At 43.2% G+C, this 15,223-nt stretch overlaps 1 protein-coding gene and 1 long non-coding RNA gene across 2 annotated transcripts in view; one reads left to right on the forward strand and one right to left on the reverse strand.

The window, feature by feature from the left end:
- The first annotated feature begins 91 nt into the window (after positions 1-91).
- Positions 92-4,185, forward strand: LOC108899993 (uncharacterized). Its single transcript, XR_001963644.2, has 3 exons — positions 92-315; positions 2,494-2,574; positions 4,036-4,185. It is a non-coding gene; the product is annotated as an uncharacterized LOC108899993 (long non-coding RNA).
- LOC108899989 (rho GTPase-activating protein 21) overlaps positions 2,885-15,223 on the reverse strand; it is a 45,177-nt gene continuing 32,838 nt past the window's right edge. Inside the window, 15 exon segments of the mRNA XM_018700747.2 lie at positions 2,885-5,753; positions 7,464-7,495; positions 9,890-9,995; positions 10,261-10,302; positions 10,398-10,523; positions 10,613-10,702; positions 10,815-10,888; positions 10,986-11,064; positions 11,359-11,517; positions 11,627-11,769; positions 11,916-12,064; positions 12,170-12,234; positions 13,323-13,622; positions 13,948-14,067; positions 14,427-14,463. Coding sequence (XP_018556263.1) covers positions 4,065-5,753; positions 7,464-7,495; positions 9,890-9,995; positions 10,261-10,302; positions 10,398-10,523; positions 10,613-10,702; positions 10,815-10,888; positions 10,986-11,064; positions 11,359-11,517; positions 11,627-11,769; positions 11,916-12,064; positions 12,170-12,234; positions 13,323-13,622; positions 13,948-14,067; positions 14,427-14,463 — 3,211 coding nt within the window. The 3' untranslated portion in view covers positions 2,885-4,064.

The raw sequence follows: 15,223 nt of genomic DNA on the forward strand, positions 1-15,223 counted from the left end.
CTGACGGCTCTATCTTCTTGTTTATGATTGGACAGAACCTACGTCAAACGTTTGCTGGCGTCTGGCGTCATTGGGAAGCGACTCTCCATTTTCTATGTTTGGTAAACACTCACGTGTTCTCTAAACGCCAGTGGTTAGCATCGTTTTTATCGAGAACCAAAAGTTGTAGTTAGTAAGGAGGAGAATGCCTGAAACTGACCGAAGAAGAGACGATTAACAGAGACACAGGTGGTGCAGAGACTTTGCTGGAGTTCCGTGACTGAGCCGGGAATCCAGGGCCAGAGGACAACACAGAGAAGCTACACGATCGACAAGGTAAATATTAACAACAAATGGTTGTTTCTTAACTTCTCAGGAGGTACCAGTACTGTAATTTTAAAAAATAATCCAATGCAAGTAATAGCATTAGGAGCCAAATGTGGTTAAATTAAATTAATCCATTGCACCTGTGACACTGTAACAATTCAATTCAACTTTATTTATATAGCGCCGAATCACAACAAAAGTAAGGTACTTTTCATACAGAGCAGAGGCCTGTACTAAGAAGGGAGTTTAACCTCCAGATTTAACTCGGGGTTATCAAGGAAAGTCAGGGTTGACAAACTCGATCTGTGTTAAACGGTACGACGGTGGTTAAGATGTCGGAAAGTTGAGTCGGCGTTAACTTAATCGGAGTTAGTGCGCGTGCATAAAACTGGCGTGCGCCGTATCAGATGAAGAGCGCACGTTAATTCTGTTGGTTTGTGAGTAATTTAAAGAGACTCTAGCGACGCAATGTAAAACTACAGCTGCTAACAAAGCCAGGGAGACTTGTCACATGTTCACAGGTTCTTAATCTGTAATATGAGACGTAAGGACACGGAACATATGTGATAAATTTTCGAATACTTGGATTACAGTCAACGCGTGGGTCACATGTCTGAAAATGTTTCTCCCTGTTAATGATGTTCTGCCTGGAACACTCAGGCTGTACATATGTAATGTAATGTAATGCTGTCATGTTCAGTATGAACTGTTAACTCTTAACGGTATTTCAGGCTCAGATGAAATAGAAACATTCATATTTCCCATCATTAATACTGCATGTTTTGGTATGTAGTTTACAATTATTTGCATTGCATTGTATTGTCTTTAAATAACCCCCGTCCTGCAGAGTCAGCCTCTCTCAGTCATTGAGCCAATATCGATTGGTTGTTCCACCTGTGGGGCGGAGCTTAGGTAGAAGTAACACCGGTAACACCGAGTTAACCACGAACATAAACTGCCCGCAGTTTAGAGATGCAGCGTAAATTACCATGGCAACAGACTCCGGGTAAAACCTATCCACCTATCGTAGTACGGGTTAATTGGGAAGTTACACCTGACGTCAGGTCTAGACCATACTCTTTAAAATATGGTGTTTACACAGAGAGACCTAACAATTCCCACCATGAGCAAGCACCAGGCGACAGTGGGGTGGGCGGTGGGGTAGAGAATAGCGACAGAAGAATTCCATGTTAAAAAAAAAGTAAAGTGATAACAATAATACAGTAGTAGTAATGATAGTAGTGATAATTAAAGTACTGCAAAAGTAGCAATAAAACTAGAAGCAGTACTAGTAATTTCTAATTACAGCAGCGGGGGTTGAGTGGGGATGTAGGAGCAGCTGGAGGCTTGTCATCACGGATCAGACTCTGCAGCTCCAGAGGCAGAAATACCTACGGGAAAGGGAAATGAAAGGAAAACCGTGGATAATCTCCCGGCAGTGTAGGTAACAGGCGTAAACAAAACGAGAGAGCAAAGGGGTGGGGTTATACTTGCAGTGTTGCAGTGTTGCAGAGAGAGAAGAGAGAAGTAGCTGCTTGATATTTTGGTGTGACTTTCAGAAATCTAGGGTCAAAACATAAACACTTGCACTTGGAGACCTCATCAGTTGCAGGGGCTTTACATGCACTTAACGAGTTGTCAGGGTGTGTGGGGGACTACCACTGTTTTGTGTCTTTGTGTTACTCAGCTGCTTTCCCTTATCAGAGCTCAGTATTTCATTTAATTAATTGAATTTAATTCATGTACACTTTATGTAGTCTTGATTGGAGTCTTTACAAAGGTAATTCATTAAAAGAAGGGTTGTAAATTTGGTCAAATGTAGCACAACATAGTCAACATTAATGACATAAAACGTAACTTTCCAACTACAAAGTTATGGCAGTTATATAACTTTGGAAAAACAGTGAGCACAGTGGCTGATGAGTAAAAGTTAATGTGTGTAAGCAGCATGTTACTGATGTAGCTGCTGAAGTCACAAATCTGTTTTCAGATTTTGGACTTTTTCTCTAATCTTTAATTTTTGGTGAGATATTGGAACATTTTTGCATTTGAACATTGTACACTTAGTTGTAGACAGCTGATTTTATGCAGTAAGAGGTAGGATGACATAAATCAGAATGAATGAATGTTTGTTACTAAGAATTAATGATCCACTGATACTAATCCCTCCTTTTTTTTTTACACCAGACATGACACTGAAGAGGATGAACTCAAAATTGCAGTAGCAGTAGCCCACCCGACTCACCGAAAAAATGTGAACATCACCAGGTAATGTAAAAATGCATATCCATGTCAATGTCACCTACAGACAACAACACGAAACATGCAGGCCAAAAAAATATTTTCAAGCTGGTAACAACCTGTCTCAGTGACATAAAGCTCAGCCGTCAGCTCAGATAAACACATTACTTTTTAATTATTTGTTAAGCTTCCATGTATCCTCAATTTATTTCCTGGTTGCGTCGTAGCACAGGTCTCAGATGTAACTGATTAACGCAGCATGAAAAAGTTACTTGTATATATATTTAGCTAGAATTTTGCTAGCGTATAAAATAAAAACAGCAAACAGACAAAAGAATCTAATAAAGATTATTTATTTCCAGTGTTCGTCGAAGGAGGGCATTGCACCAATGTTCTGCTGTACACAGGCGACATGTTCAGGAAAACATTGTCTCATGCAGTTTCAAATAGTGTATGTTTTTCTCCCAGGTTTGAAGCGCCCATGCATTTTACTGCACTTTAAAAAGACAGAGGGGAAAAAAATGAAGCAAAATGAAACAAACACTGACATAAATTTGAATTGAGTTTAACTAAACAGGAAAAAATCTGTGGAATGCCTGTGAAATTATTCTCTTCTAAAAATGTTTTTTAAATTCTTGTCTTGACAACTGTTGGAAAAAACAGTTTTAAAAAAAGAAGAAAAAACTGAGGCACTTTTTCTTTTTGAGATAAAAACACATGTAAAAACTTTTTGGACTATAACTTGACAAAGTTTGGAAATAAAAACTACTGTACCAAGCATTACATACTATAGTAACAGCATTTCATTACTGTTTTTCAGTCTTTATTTGATAAAACTATAATAACCCTCCAGTCCCTCAAGCTAATATCTGGCTGTTGTGACTGTACTGTGAAAAAACCTAACTTCCCCACAGCACCCAGCTCAGAAAGCAGCCCTCGATTATATCCACATACTTCAAGTACAGGCAAAAAAACATACGTATTGTTTTGAAAATGACAATATTGTCACAAGCAACTAGTGTTAGTCCAAAAAAGGAGCGAGTAATACATTCTTCATACCGCTTATTATAGGAAGAACTGAACCATGATTCCTTAATAAAAAGGTTTCCTCCTGCATTCTTCAGTAAAAGTCAAGTTGACTGCTTTACTTTCATTAGTGCTGCGTAATAATCCTCAGAGTCCATTTCTATCCTATTAACATCAACAGCAAAGTCACATTCTTGCATTAGTAGGGTTCAATCTTGCAGGAGGAAGTTCGTGTTTTTTTTTTTCTGCGTCTGTTCCAGTATGGCCAACAAGTCAGTGGAATTACACACATAAACATCTCTTCAGCATTATTCCAGTAACAATCATGTAAGCCTATACACAGTATGTACAGTAGATACATAAAGTATACTTTGTAGAAAAAATATTGTGCAGTAACCTTAGCTAAAATACTCACATTCATACATTTACGCATTCATTCTGTTTTTGTTTTTCTCCTCACAGACTCACAAGACAAGACCACTCTTGCCGTTTCACAGATACTGGTAGAACCGTGAGCGGACAACTTGTGCTCCAGAGAGTTTGTGTGGGTGAGCATCCGCCCCGAGGGAGGCTTTGTTTTTGCCCTGCAGCCCGCTCCCGTTAACGTGCTCCCCTGCCAGCGGCTGCGTGCCTGGGGACGCAGAGGGTGGAGGTCTTTCTGGAGCAGCGTCCTGAGCTTCAGCATGATCGTCCTCAGGGACGGCTTTCGGCGCGACCTCTGCGCTCGATTCGGAGCCTCTGCTCCGCTCTCTGGTGATCCAGTCCCGGATGGAGAAGTCCTCGGAGGAGCATCTGGGCTTGAGGCGGTCCAGAGCTGACAGGTCGGCTGCCTGGTCCACCCCGCCCTGCTCCCTCCAGTCGTTGATGACCGCCAGCTCTGCAAAGTCTCTCTGCCCGCCCATGGTGTGCCTCCGCCGGATGTTCTTCTTCTTACCACGAGCGTCTGGAGCTCGGTTCTTCTGGGTGAACATGTCATCTGCAGATGTTCGTAACCTGAACTTGAGCCGCTCTGTGATCTTAAGGTGCCAGGCTGGTTCGGGACGCTCCGACTCACTGCGTGAAGAGGAGCTGAGGCTGCTTGTGGATCGCCCTTTCTTCATCACCTCCAGGACTCGAGACAACCGCGTGGAGGACTCCGCCCTGCCTTCACTGCGTTCCCCACTCCCAGCTACACCCTCCACAGATGATTCACTGTCTGTTTTCTGTCTCAGGGACCACCTTCTGGAGAGGGTGTCACACTCGATCATCCTGTGTGATGGAAAAAGGCGCCGTGCTTCCAGTTTTGGCGTGGTGCTCCCCTCAGCCGCACCACCACCTCTCGCTTCAGTCTTTCCCTGACTCTGTTCCGGGCAGGGCGTGGACTGGCTGCTGCCACCACCCGGGGCAAAAACCGGAAAGTCGCTTTCACTGTCCGTCTCCATGGGTCGTCCCTCGCTGATGAGCTCGCTGCGCTCGTCGTCTGCCTCCTCCCCGCCCTGCAGCTCTGGACTGAGTGCACTGGACTCCGCTCCGGTCAAGAATGTGATGGAAGAAGTGGTGGAGTAGTCAGAGGTGATGGAGCTCACTTCTGCACCGGCGGACGCCCCTGCACCTGCTCCTCCCAGTCCGGTACACGCCCCTGCAGGCAGATCAGGGGACACTCCTGCAGTCCACTTTTTCGGTCTTGACCGCGGCACTGACGCTCCAGAGCTCATGGTCCCAAGGTCTGAGGTGTTTTCATCCAGCTGGGACGGGGGATCCGACAGGGAGGACTTGGCTTGAGGAGCTGTTTGGTAGCTGATGTTCGGAGAGCCAGAGGTAACTGGGGAGGGGGAAGGTGACGAGTGCCTGGGTGGAGTTTTCTCCTTCAGGAACAAGGAGTTTCTGTGCTCTCTCTTGGCTTTAGGTGTCAGCTCCACAGTTCTCCCGTTCTCCTTCCTCTCCTCCGCCCGTACCTGCTGCTTTGTGTTGGGTTTTGCGTTGGGGCTGGAACGAGTCTCGCTCTGTGCCTCAGCCTGGAGGTGGTAGTTCGGCTTCTGGCCAGGGATTTCCTTCTTGGGGAACACAGCGTCCAGATCATCATCTGAGCTGCTAGGCTGCGGCTTCTCCTTTGACTTCTTTCTTTTGCGGCTGGCTGCAGCAAAGATGGAGGAGACCAGGAGCTCTCTGCTGCACTGGTCCTTCCCTGAGCCCCAGGAACCCTGAAAAAAGCGAAAGACGGAGGGAAAAAAGAGAGCAGAAGGAATCCAAAATGAGTATTTCTGATGATGGGACTCATGACGGGCATGTCAAAGAGAACAAAAACCCTGCCTGGAAACTTAAATCTGTACTCCACCTGCTCCCATGAGGCACCACAAACCAGAGAAGTGGACAGAGAGAGGAACATTAACAGGCGTCATTAACAGGGAGCACATTATTGTTTCCATGCTGGCCTTAAAGCAGAAGCAGGAGAAGCAGTAGCACAGGACCAACTAAAGCATCCCTGCAAGAGCCTGAGCTCTGGCATGATGTGGTGATAAAGCTGAAGAGAAGCAGCCACATAACAGCAGAGCAGTGATGGAAGGCAGCTGCTTTTGCTAATGTCACATTCTTCATTATTTTTCTCTATTTTAAGTTTGATATGACTAAGGAGGAATAATTTGGGAGTTTTAATGGCGCTGGTGGAAAGCAGTGGCTCACTGGGTGTACAACAGGCTCTGTCTGGTCAGAATAAAGTGGACTAATTACTGACACACTTAAGATGTTGTGTGCAGAAGCTCTGAAAGGCATGTGAAAACATTTTTCCAGGATAATTATTATATGTTTTTTTTCTATCGTTGAAAACAGGTAAAATTGAGAAATTAAAAATCACCTGGATGAAAACATGACATCTAGACTGGGGTACTACTGGTGCTGTTCAGCCTCTTGAGGCCGAACAGGAACAAACATCTGTAATTCTCTCTTGCTCTCAGTTCAGGCAAAAGATATTTTCCCGTTTTCACAGATGAAAGTAAAAGAAAACTTTCTCACTTGCCTTCCAGGTCTTCTGTAGTTGTTTCACCCAAATTACAGAAAACATATTTTATTATGCATGTATGTAAACTGTGTAAAATTTGTGTAAATTTTTGTATTATTTGTGTACATTTTGTATTTCTTATTGTATCTAATTTCTTCTGTAGTGCACGGTTTGTCTTAGTGGAGCACCCACAATTTTGTTCTGCATAACTGTACAGTGTCAATAAAGCCTATTCGATTCTATTCTATTCTGTTCTCTTCTGTTCTATTATTTAGATGTGCAGATAGCTTTTATTCTGTTAGAACGGAGGTGAGAAGAACTTGCAGCTTACAGCATTTAAAAGTCAGCAACAACATCGCTTCCTAGAAACACTCTCCTTGTTACTGTGGATACTGTTGACTGTCAGCTGTTTATAATGTTGTGTCAGCAGGTGTTTTCCTGCATCATTTCATGCTTAAGTTCTAATAAGATGTGAGAATTTGGTCCTAAATTTCCCCTAACCCTAACCCTAACCCTTATCTTGTGATGCAGATAGTTTGATTTGGATATGCTGATGGAGGTGTATTGTTGTTCTCACAGCTTTTAAAGACAAAATCTTAAGACCATGTTCCAGATAATCCTCCATTGTATTATACAGTTCTTGGCTGGTTCAAACATAAATTAGCAATCAGGAGAGAGATGCACTGAAATCTGACATCCACCAATTCAGGGTTAGGGTTAGGGTTAGGTTAGATAAGTGAGAACATGTTTTCTAATTCTGATTTGGGTGAAACAACGGTTTTTTACTTTGTGCTACATTACGTTTATCTGATGCTGATCTTGACTGGTGGTGGAGGTGACCTTTCCTGCTCATCACCTACCTCCCTTCATCCTACACTAGCGGTGGCCTGAGAAGTTTATCACTGGACACACTCACCTTTGATTTAGCTGAGTCACTAGTCGGTGAATCTGTGGGTAAAACAGAGAAGAGAGAGACATATTAGATGATTTTACAACACAGATAAAGACATGAAGTGCAACACGTAAAAATGATTCAGGGAGAAAAAAGGAGAAGAGAACCATGTTGATGAGAAGAGAGTGAAAACGCACAACAGACAAGACTGACGACAAGTTAGACACGAACATGAGCAGACAACAGGCCATGCTGCACACAGGGACAGATGAGCTCTATGTTACACTCAGGTCCACATCTACATGGCATGACGTTCTTTCCCAACTGTAATGCACACCTCAACATCCAGTCCAAGTAACGTATAGGTAGTTCTGATCTTTCCTTTGTGATTCTGAGTGCAACTTTAGCAATGATCACAACGAATACACTGAACAGCAGCAGAACAGTGGAGCAGATAATGTGCCATGCAACACAAGGATGTACAGATGCAAACCCTGAGATCACAGACAGATAAGGCTGGGTATTACTTTAAATGTTTTAATGGTACTGCTGATAAAAAAACTGTTTTCTGGTGTCTGATTTTGATGTTTTGTACAGAACTTTTTCCTTGTAACGAAGTCAGATTTCTTAATATTATTAAATGTTAAATGTGGTTTAAACCAGTCATTTAAGTTATCTTTAACAAATTTCTACTTTCAGCCTATTGTCAAGTGAAAACCACATCTCTCTAAAATGAAACTTTTCCTGCAACAAAAAAGCTATTTTCAGCTTTGTGCATTTTTCAGATCTCCCACTTGGTTTCTTGAAGGGTGTATTTTAGTTACGACATAAGTGAATTTTCTCAGACTATAAAGAAACACTTAATCCTTGAGTTTATGGTTGGACAGCAACAGGGAATGACTTTCCCTTCCCAGATGGTTTTATTAGAATATTTCTTAGAGGCATGGAGAGGTGAAACTATTCACTTTCTCAAGTAAAAAAGCAAAGATTAGAGCAGAGTCTAAAAATAAACATGTTTGTGTTGAAAGATTTTTTTTTTCTTTGTTTCCTACCCTGGTAATCATCTCATGAACTCAGATTTATCTTGCCACCCCCAAGTTGGGAACCACTGGTTTAAACACAAGCAGCTATTATAAGAACTTTGCCTGAATAAAACCTAAATTAGCGAAGCGATATGTGGTGGTGACCATGACAACAGTGACACGGTGATGACAGAGACGGCTATGGAAGAAACCAAAAAATAAAAGTGAAGTGACAGGGGGGTCACAGAGGGGCTAGCTATATGAGAGAAAGTGGACACTGCATGAGAAAGAGAGTGTCAGCAAGGAAAACCTATAATCAGTCCTCACCTGCTCTGTAATCATCCTTCAGTTCTAACTAAAATTTGTTTTTCTTTGTGTGACATAGCCAAGCCCCCCTATACACCCCTTACAATACAGATGATGGCACAATATGCAGGTGCACACTGACTTGTGACGTAGAAACCATACCATGCTATCTCTCCTGTTGGCAAGCTTGCAGGACAGTGAGGAGAGACAGCGGAGAGCCTTTCAGACAGTAGCACCGGCCCGTGTTAGGTATACTCTGATAGAAAACCCACAACACCGGACACTGTACAGTACCGTGTAGCCGCTTCACTTCCCCTTTTTCATCACGGTTTCTTTGTTTAACGCTTTTTTTTTCTTTTTCTCTTTGGCATTTTTTTGGCATTAAAACAACTGCGGGTTCCTGCAGACTAGGCAGCTACACTGGGGGCAACAATCCTCCTTCGTCCTACAGTTCCAGCTGTCCATCACGGACATTATAGAGTCCATCAGTGACATCATGGTGTGATAGACTCCTCCCACTTGGCCTGTGTCAAGATCAGTATGTGTGAATGCTGGGAAAGCCTTTAGGACACCCGACAGAGCCTCACTAGAGACAGAGGAATCAGAGGTCGCCTTTCACTGTAAAAACATCTATTTTCTGACGTGGGAAAGAACATGCCGTATTAGTGCAACAGTAGGCAGGATAAAGGGGGAGGGGGGCAGCCCAGTTGTAGGAGTTTAATCAAAACAAAATACCAAGGGGTGTAGGGATGATTACACATCTAAGTCTATTCATTGTTTAAAGGACTAACGAATACCGAGGGGCAGGGGAAGGATCTCTTAAAGCAAATGAAAACGTGACAATTTATTGCATCATTTGAGTGACGCAAATAAATTGCCCACTGAAACCCACACAGGCATTTGGACTCATGGTTTGCCATAGACATTTCTATCTAGTGGCAACAGCCAAAGAAGCAAAGGGGAAGCTTGGCCTAGGGAAGAAGCAGCGTTATCATCAACATCTGTCGCTAGTTAAAACACCACAGGTCGGTCTTCGACCACAGAGCTCAGCAGCAGTGAAAAGGCAGAGAGAAAGGTTAACCCACCACAGAGCTGGTCGGTCTGCCAAAGGCAGCGCGTTACCTGATACTTCACCCTGCGACGTGGCTGTACGGCCGATGTTGGTGAGGAGGTGGTCGATGTTGGGGACAGGCTGGGACTCCACTGCGCTCTCCTCCTGGGACACAGTCTGCAGGGAGTGAAGTGTAACATGTTAAAGACCACATTCACCAGGATGTTGTAGAAAAAGGTGTAGCTGGAAATGTCAATGAATTTATCTAATGATGCAGTCCTAAAAATTCTACAAATATCTCAGCAAACATTATCAACAACTTGTTTAGTCTGCCACTGTCTTGCCCTGAAAGTCGGAATTAAACTGGAGATGCTTGAAGTCAAACCTAAGACAGGACAGAGTGGAAAGTAACGACTTTAATGGCACTGGTGCCTGTACCCACCACTGGATCTCCATTTCCATCTTCAGTGAAAAACCAGTCATACTAGAAGAAAAAACAGTAGACAGTAGAAATGAAGTTTTTGTTCACATGTGAGGATCAGGATGAGTGAAGAGAATACTGCAAGATGTAATTCTCACGTTCTGAATGAGTGTCTCCACAATCTTGTACTGGTCTGGCATGTGTGTGACCATATGGGTCATGTTGTCCTCAGTGGTGCGCACCAGAGTGGGGCCGAACACGATGGCCAGGTTCCTCGGCTCCATCTTAAACACAAGCCACAGAATTTATTATAAATTTACAATTCTCTAATCAAAACTAATGTCAGTTGAAAAGAAAAAAAACATTAAGGTACCTTATTCTTCTCTGAGTTTTCAGCCACAGTTTTGAGATGAGCAGAGAGGAACTTGAGGGTCTCGTAATGATGATCTGGCAACTCATGAAGCTATAAGGAAAGACAATACATGATATAAACAGGTGGATAAAAAATAAGAAGAAAAGAGCAACCACAAAAAAGAGATGAAACGAATGAATAATGAATAATTAAAGCTTCTCACCAGCCTCTTGAGCACTTTGAGTCTCTCTACTGGGTCCTCTATTCTGTTGGCCTCTATGAAGTCTGTGTATCTGTCTGTGGGTAGAAAAGTGGTGACACAGTTATCTGTCTGGGTTGTAGTTATCATTTTTGGCCACTAGATGGAACACCTGATCTTTGAAAAACAACTTACCATTAGTGAATAATGGCTCTGGAAGTTTACGGAAGAAGGACTTGAGTAAACTGCTGATCACATTGAGGTCTCTCCATTTCTGTGAAACAGAGACGAGAAGAGGGTATGATCCTAAATGCACAACAGTTTTAAGCTCAGAAAAATATTACGCCATATCCACTGTCTGCTGTAGCTCTTACAACTGAATTCTTACTAGCTGCCTGAAATGTTGGTGATCTAGAAATACAAGTTACAGTGCTTATTCCTTGGCATGCAACTGCAGCTTTAAAAATCTTTTCAGTTGTGCATACAGTTACATTTGTCCCAAACACATTGAGGAGAGCTCAAGGAGAGTTTAATTAAGGCAACAGTGGATCGATTAAGTGACACTCACATCGTCCTGGATATCGATATCGTTCATGCCCTTGTTATTGAGCTCCTCCTGCATGTTGGAGATGGCAGCATTGTTTCCAGGCACTCTGTAGATGCCCGTGTACTCCAACCCCCTCTCCTCCACCAGCTTACAACACACCTCCACGATCAGAGGCACAAACTAGAGGGCACACAAATGGAGAAAATGTTTAGCTTGTTGGACACGTAGTATGCTGCACCAGTGTATTTATTTATCTCATCTTTTTATTGCAGATTAAATCAGGACAGACCTTGTTGGTCTGTGCAGGAGGACAGTCGTCCAGCCTCACTCCAAACGTGACTCCAGGGGACGGCTTCTTCTCGAAAGGTTTCCTCATCAGCCCTGGGATGCCCTTTCTCCATGTCCCTTTATCCTTGGGAGGGCTGGTGTCATCTGGATGCAGAATGCAAAATAAAGTACAATGAGAATGCAAAACACTTTGATAGCTTAGGCTCAGAGAAGTTTTTCCTTGCCAAAAGGCACTTACAAGGAAACAAAACTGAACCACACACAGAATGTTTTTCTTTCTCTTTTCCCACCTTTGTGCATGTTCTTCCTCTCCTGCTCGGGTTTGGGTGAGTGTGGACTTGTTGCTTTGGTCTCTCCTTTGCCTCCCAGCAGCGTCTGTCTGATGCTCAGTGACTGGCGAGAAGGTTTGGGCGACGGCTCTGTCTTGCTGCCTGTCGGGCTGGGTGAGACGAGGACATTAACGCTAAATGAGTGTGTGAAGTTCTCCAAAGTGTGAGGACCTCCCTCTTCTTTCCAACTATGTTCCCCCTCCCCTCACCCTTACCTCATCAAGGTGTTGTACTCCTTGATCTTCCTGCTGATGAGGTCATGGCTGGTGAAGGCTGAGTTCTAAAAAAAGAAAGAGGGAGGGAGGAGGGAAAGGGGACATGAGACACAAAAGATGATGGTTTAGGCGTCAGGTGCAAGGGTTCCCTTCAACCCCCTAACAGGCCATAACGGATCTTTATATAACCTGCTGCTATCAGGTGACACAGGTGAGACCATTGGAATGTCATAGTGTGGTTAGGTTGTCAAAAGAGGGGAAACACTGGCTTAAATTTCTAATGGGGGGGGGGGGCTATTTTCCATGAGGTTTGTTCGCACAAGTGCTTCATTTCAGACTCTCCTTACTGCACAAACTTCTCATGAGCTGCTCTTTTCAACATGATGAACAGCATCTGTTCACGAGGAGGTACGTGTTAGTGAGATTTTAATCCTTTTCTGCAACATCAACTAATCTGCCAATTAGTTTCTCTATTAACTGATTAATCATTAGGTCTGTAAAATGTCTGAAAATCCAAAAATCCATTTTTAGTTTAATGTCATTTGAAGCAAATATTTGCATTTGAGAAGCTGAAACGTCACACTGCATTATCGTCAAGCAGCAGTCGGAAATCAGCAGATGATCACACAACATAATTAGCAATGTCAGTAGCAGTATTAGGGGAACATAATTTAAAAGTATTTAATAGTGCAGCTGCAAACTGTGTGACCTCACAGCAGTACTGTAAGAAATAAGGTTTGAGATGAACTAAGCTGTTAAAAAATATCTCATTCTAAAGCAAAACAGGTCATGATGTTCCTCTGGACAGTACCTGCTTAAATACCCTCAGGCAGCTGTCGTAGTGAAACTTAATGAGCTGTAGAAGTTGCCAAGTCAAAGTATTCCGGTAAAATGATAAAAAAAAAAAACACACACACACACACACACACACACACACACACACACACACACACACACACACACAGAACGGTAACTCATACAACAGGTCTGGACCACTCTTTAATTCTGTTCGTACGTACTTGTTTTCTCAAACCACGCGTACATGCCACTCAGGAACAAATCTGTTCATACGAGTGCTTCTGGCATGAGGAGCCATGTCTGGTGCCAATGTTTGCACAACAACTGATCACTGCCTCAACAGTTTGGTTCTCACCTCCTCATCCAGGTTGCTGTTCTCCTGTATGACTCTGATCCAGGCCAGCATGTCCTCCCGGTCCTCAGCCTGGAACAGGTACTCGCAGTCCGACGTGGTCAGCCGCAGCACGTTCTTGCGCTTGGTGTCGCTGTAGGAGATGTCGATCAGACAGGCCTTGATGCTGATCGGCAGGGGCTCGTCTACTGCTTGGCAGCTGGCGTGAGCCTGCCCCTCCTTTTTGTCTTTATATAGGCAGAGGTAGTTGCCTCTCAGCACGGCGTACATCTGTTTCCATGGGCGCATACCCCCTCCGACACGCTGCAGAAATTGTTTTACAAAGCAAAGTGGAGGGAACTGTTAACAACGCTGCTACTTTTGGAATCATAACATATAATCACTGCCCTGAGGACAGTATAAGACCTCATACAATGAGGTCAAAGGCAACTCAAAGAGGTCAAAGATACAGTAGAGAAAAAACAGACAAAAGTAAGTAGATACAGTCAAACAAGGTCAGAGCTTTTACTGTTTATAAACCAAGATATAAGTCATGTAATGCTTATACTGTGTATGTGTGTGTACATGGATATGCAGGTGTACAGTATGTTTTACATGATATGAAGGCTATGTAGGGAACAGTGCACACCTTTCCCTTGTCTGTGTTGAGCTGCTTGAAATGCAGCAAACCCTCCTTGGTGGCGTCACAGAAGACATCTGATGAAGAATCCCTCCTGGACCCTGAGTCCTCTGATGACCTGTCCACTGCCTGCGATGGATCAGAAAACAACAGGGAGCTTTAAAGACTCAAAGATTAAAGATTTATTAAAGAAATGCAAATACTGAGAGAAACTAGGATGTAACCAGAAGCTTCCAATGCCCGGGCCAGACGGTTGACGCAAACACACAGAAACATACTCCTACACCCTCTGAATCAATTATTTACCAAAGATGCCTGATGGTGCTTTTATAGCCGTCCTTATTTTTCATAATATATTCAAACCTCAGTGGGAGACGTTTTATCTTTTGGGTGTGAACTAATGAGCTGATAAACCAGTCATGAAGCAGGTGCGCACAGCTGAGCTGACGTACAAACTTATGTATGATAAAAACACAGACAGGACTCACCTTCCTAAGACTTTTCAGACCAGGTATTAAGGACCTCCTACACAGAAGAGAAAAAACAGACATTACTATATAGAAAGAGCTGAATCGTGATAGATGTTTCGTTCTATTACAACTACAGTCATTTTAAAGTCATTTTCAGAGTAATTTGGACAGTGTTTTTCCCCAACAACTGGTAGCCAGCGGGCTCATTTCACTTCAAAGCAAACTCTGGTGCAGCATTAACTCAAAAGATAAGCTGCCAATAAATCCATCTGCTGGCTGTGAACTTTAGAGGAACCAAATCTTCTAAGTCAGTAAGTTAAACCAGAGGTGTGTTGTAAAAATGAGTCAAACGCAGTGACCTCACAGTAACTATCCTACATTTTCTCACCTCTACCTTTTTGTCATTGATCATATAATGAGACTGAGCCGCAGTCTTGACTGATAAAGCTCACAATTGAGCTGAATGAGAAAAGATAAATACACTCAGAAGTCTGACTAAAGTGCAGCATGACTCACAATCAGTTACCAGAATTTGATTTCCCCCTGTAGTGGATCCATGTGGAGCTGATGAAGCAGGTTCAAGGGCTCCAAAGCCGTCCAGTCAATGTCTTACCTGTCAGTCCATACGACTACAACCTAATCTCTTTGTATTATAATAATACAAGATGAACAAGTATTGAACCATTGAACTAAAAGGCAAAAATGTTTTCCATGGTCCAGCTCAAACTAGAAGTCTAGTGTGTACAAGTGAACACTTGTGCCAGATTTCAAGAAATTCCCTCAAGGCATTATTGAGATATCCCGTTCACAAGAAA

Source organism: Lates calcarifer, linkage group LG24, assembly GCF_001640805.2.
Source record: "Lates calcarifer isolate ASB-BC8 linkage group LG24, TLL_Latcal_v3, whole genome shotgun sequence".
NCBI lineage: Eukaryota > Metazoa > Chordata > Actinopteri > Centropomidae > Lates > Lates calcarifer.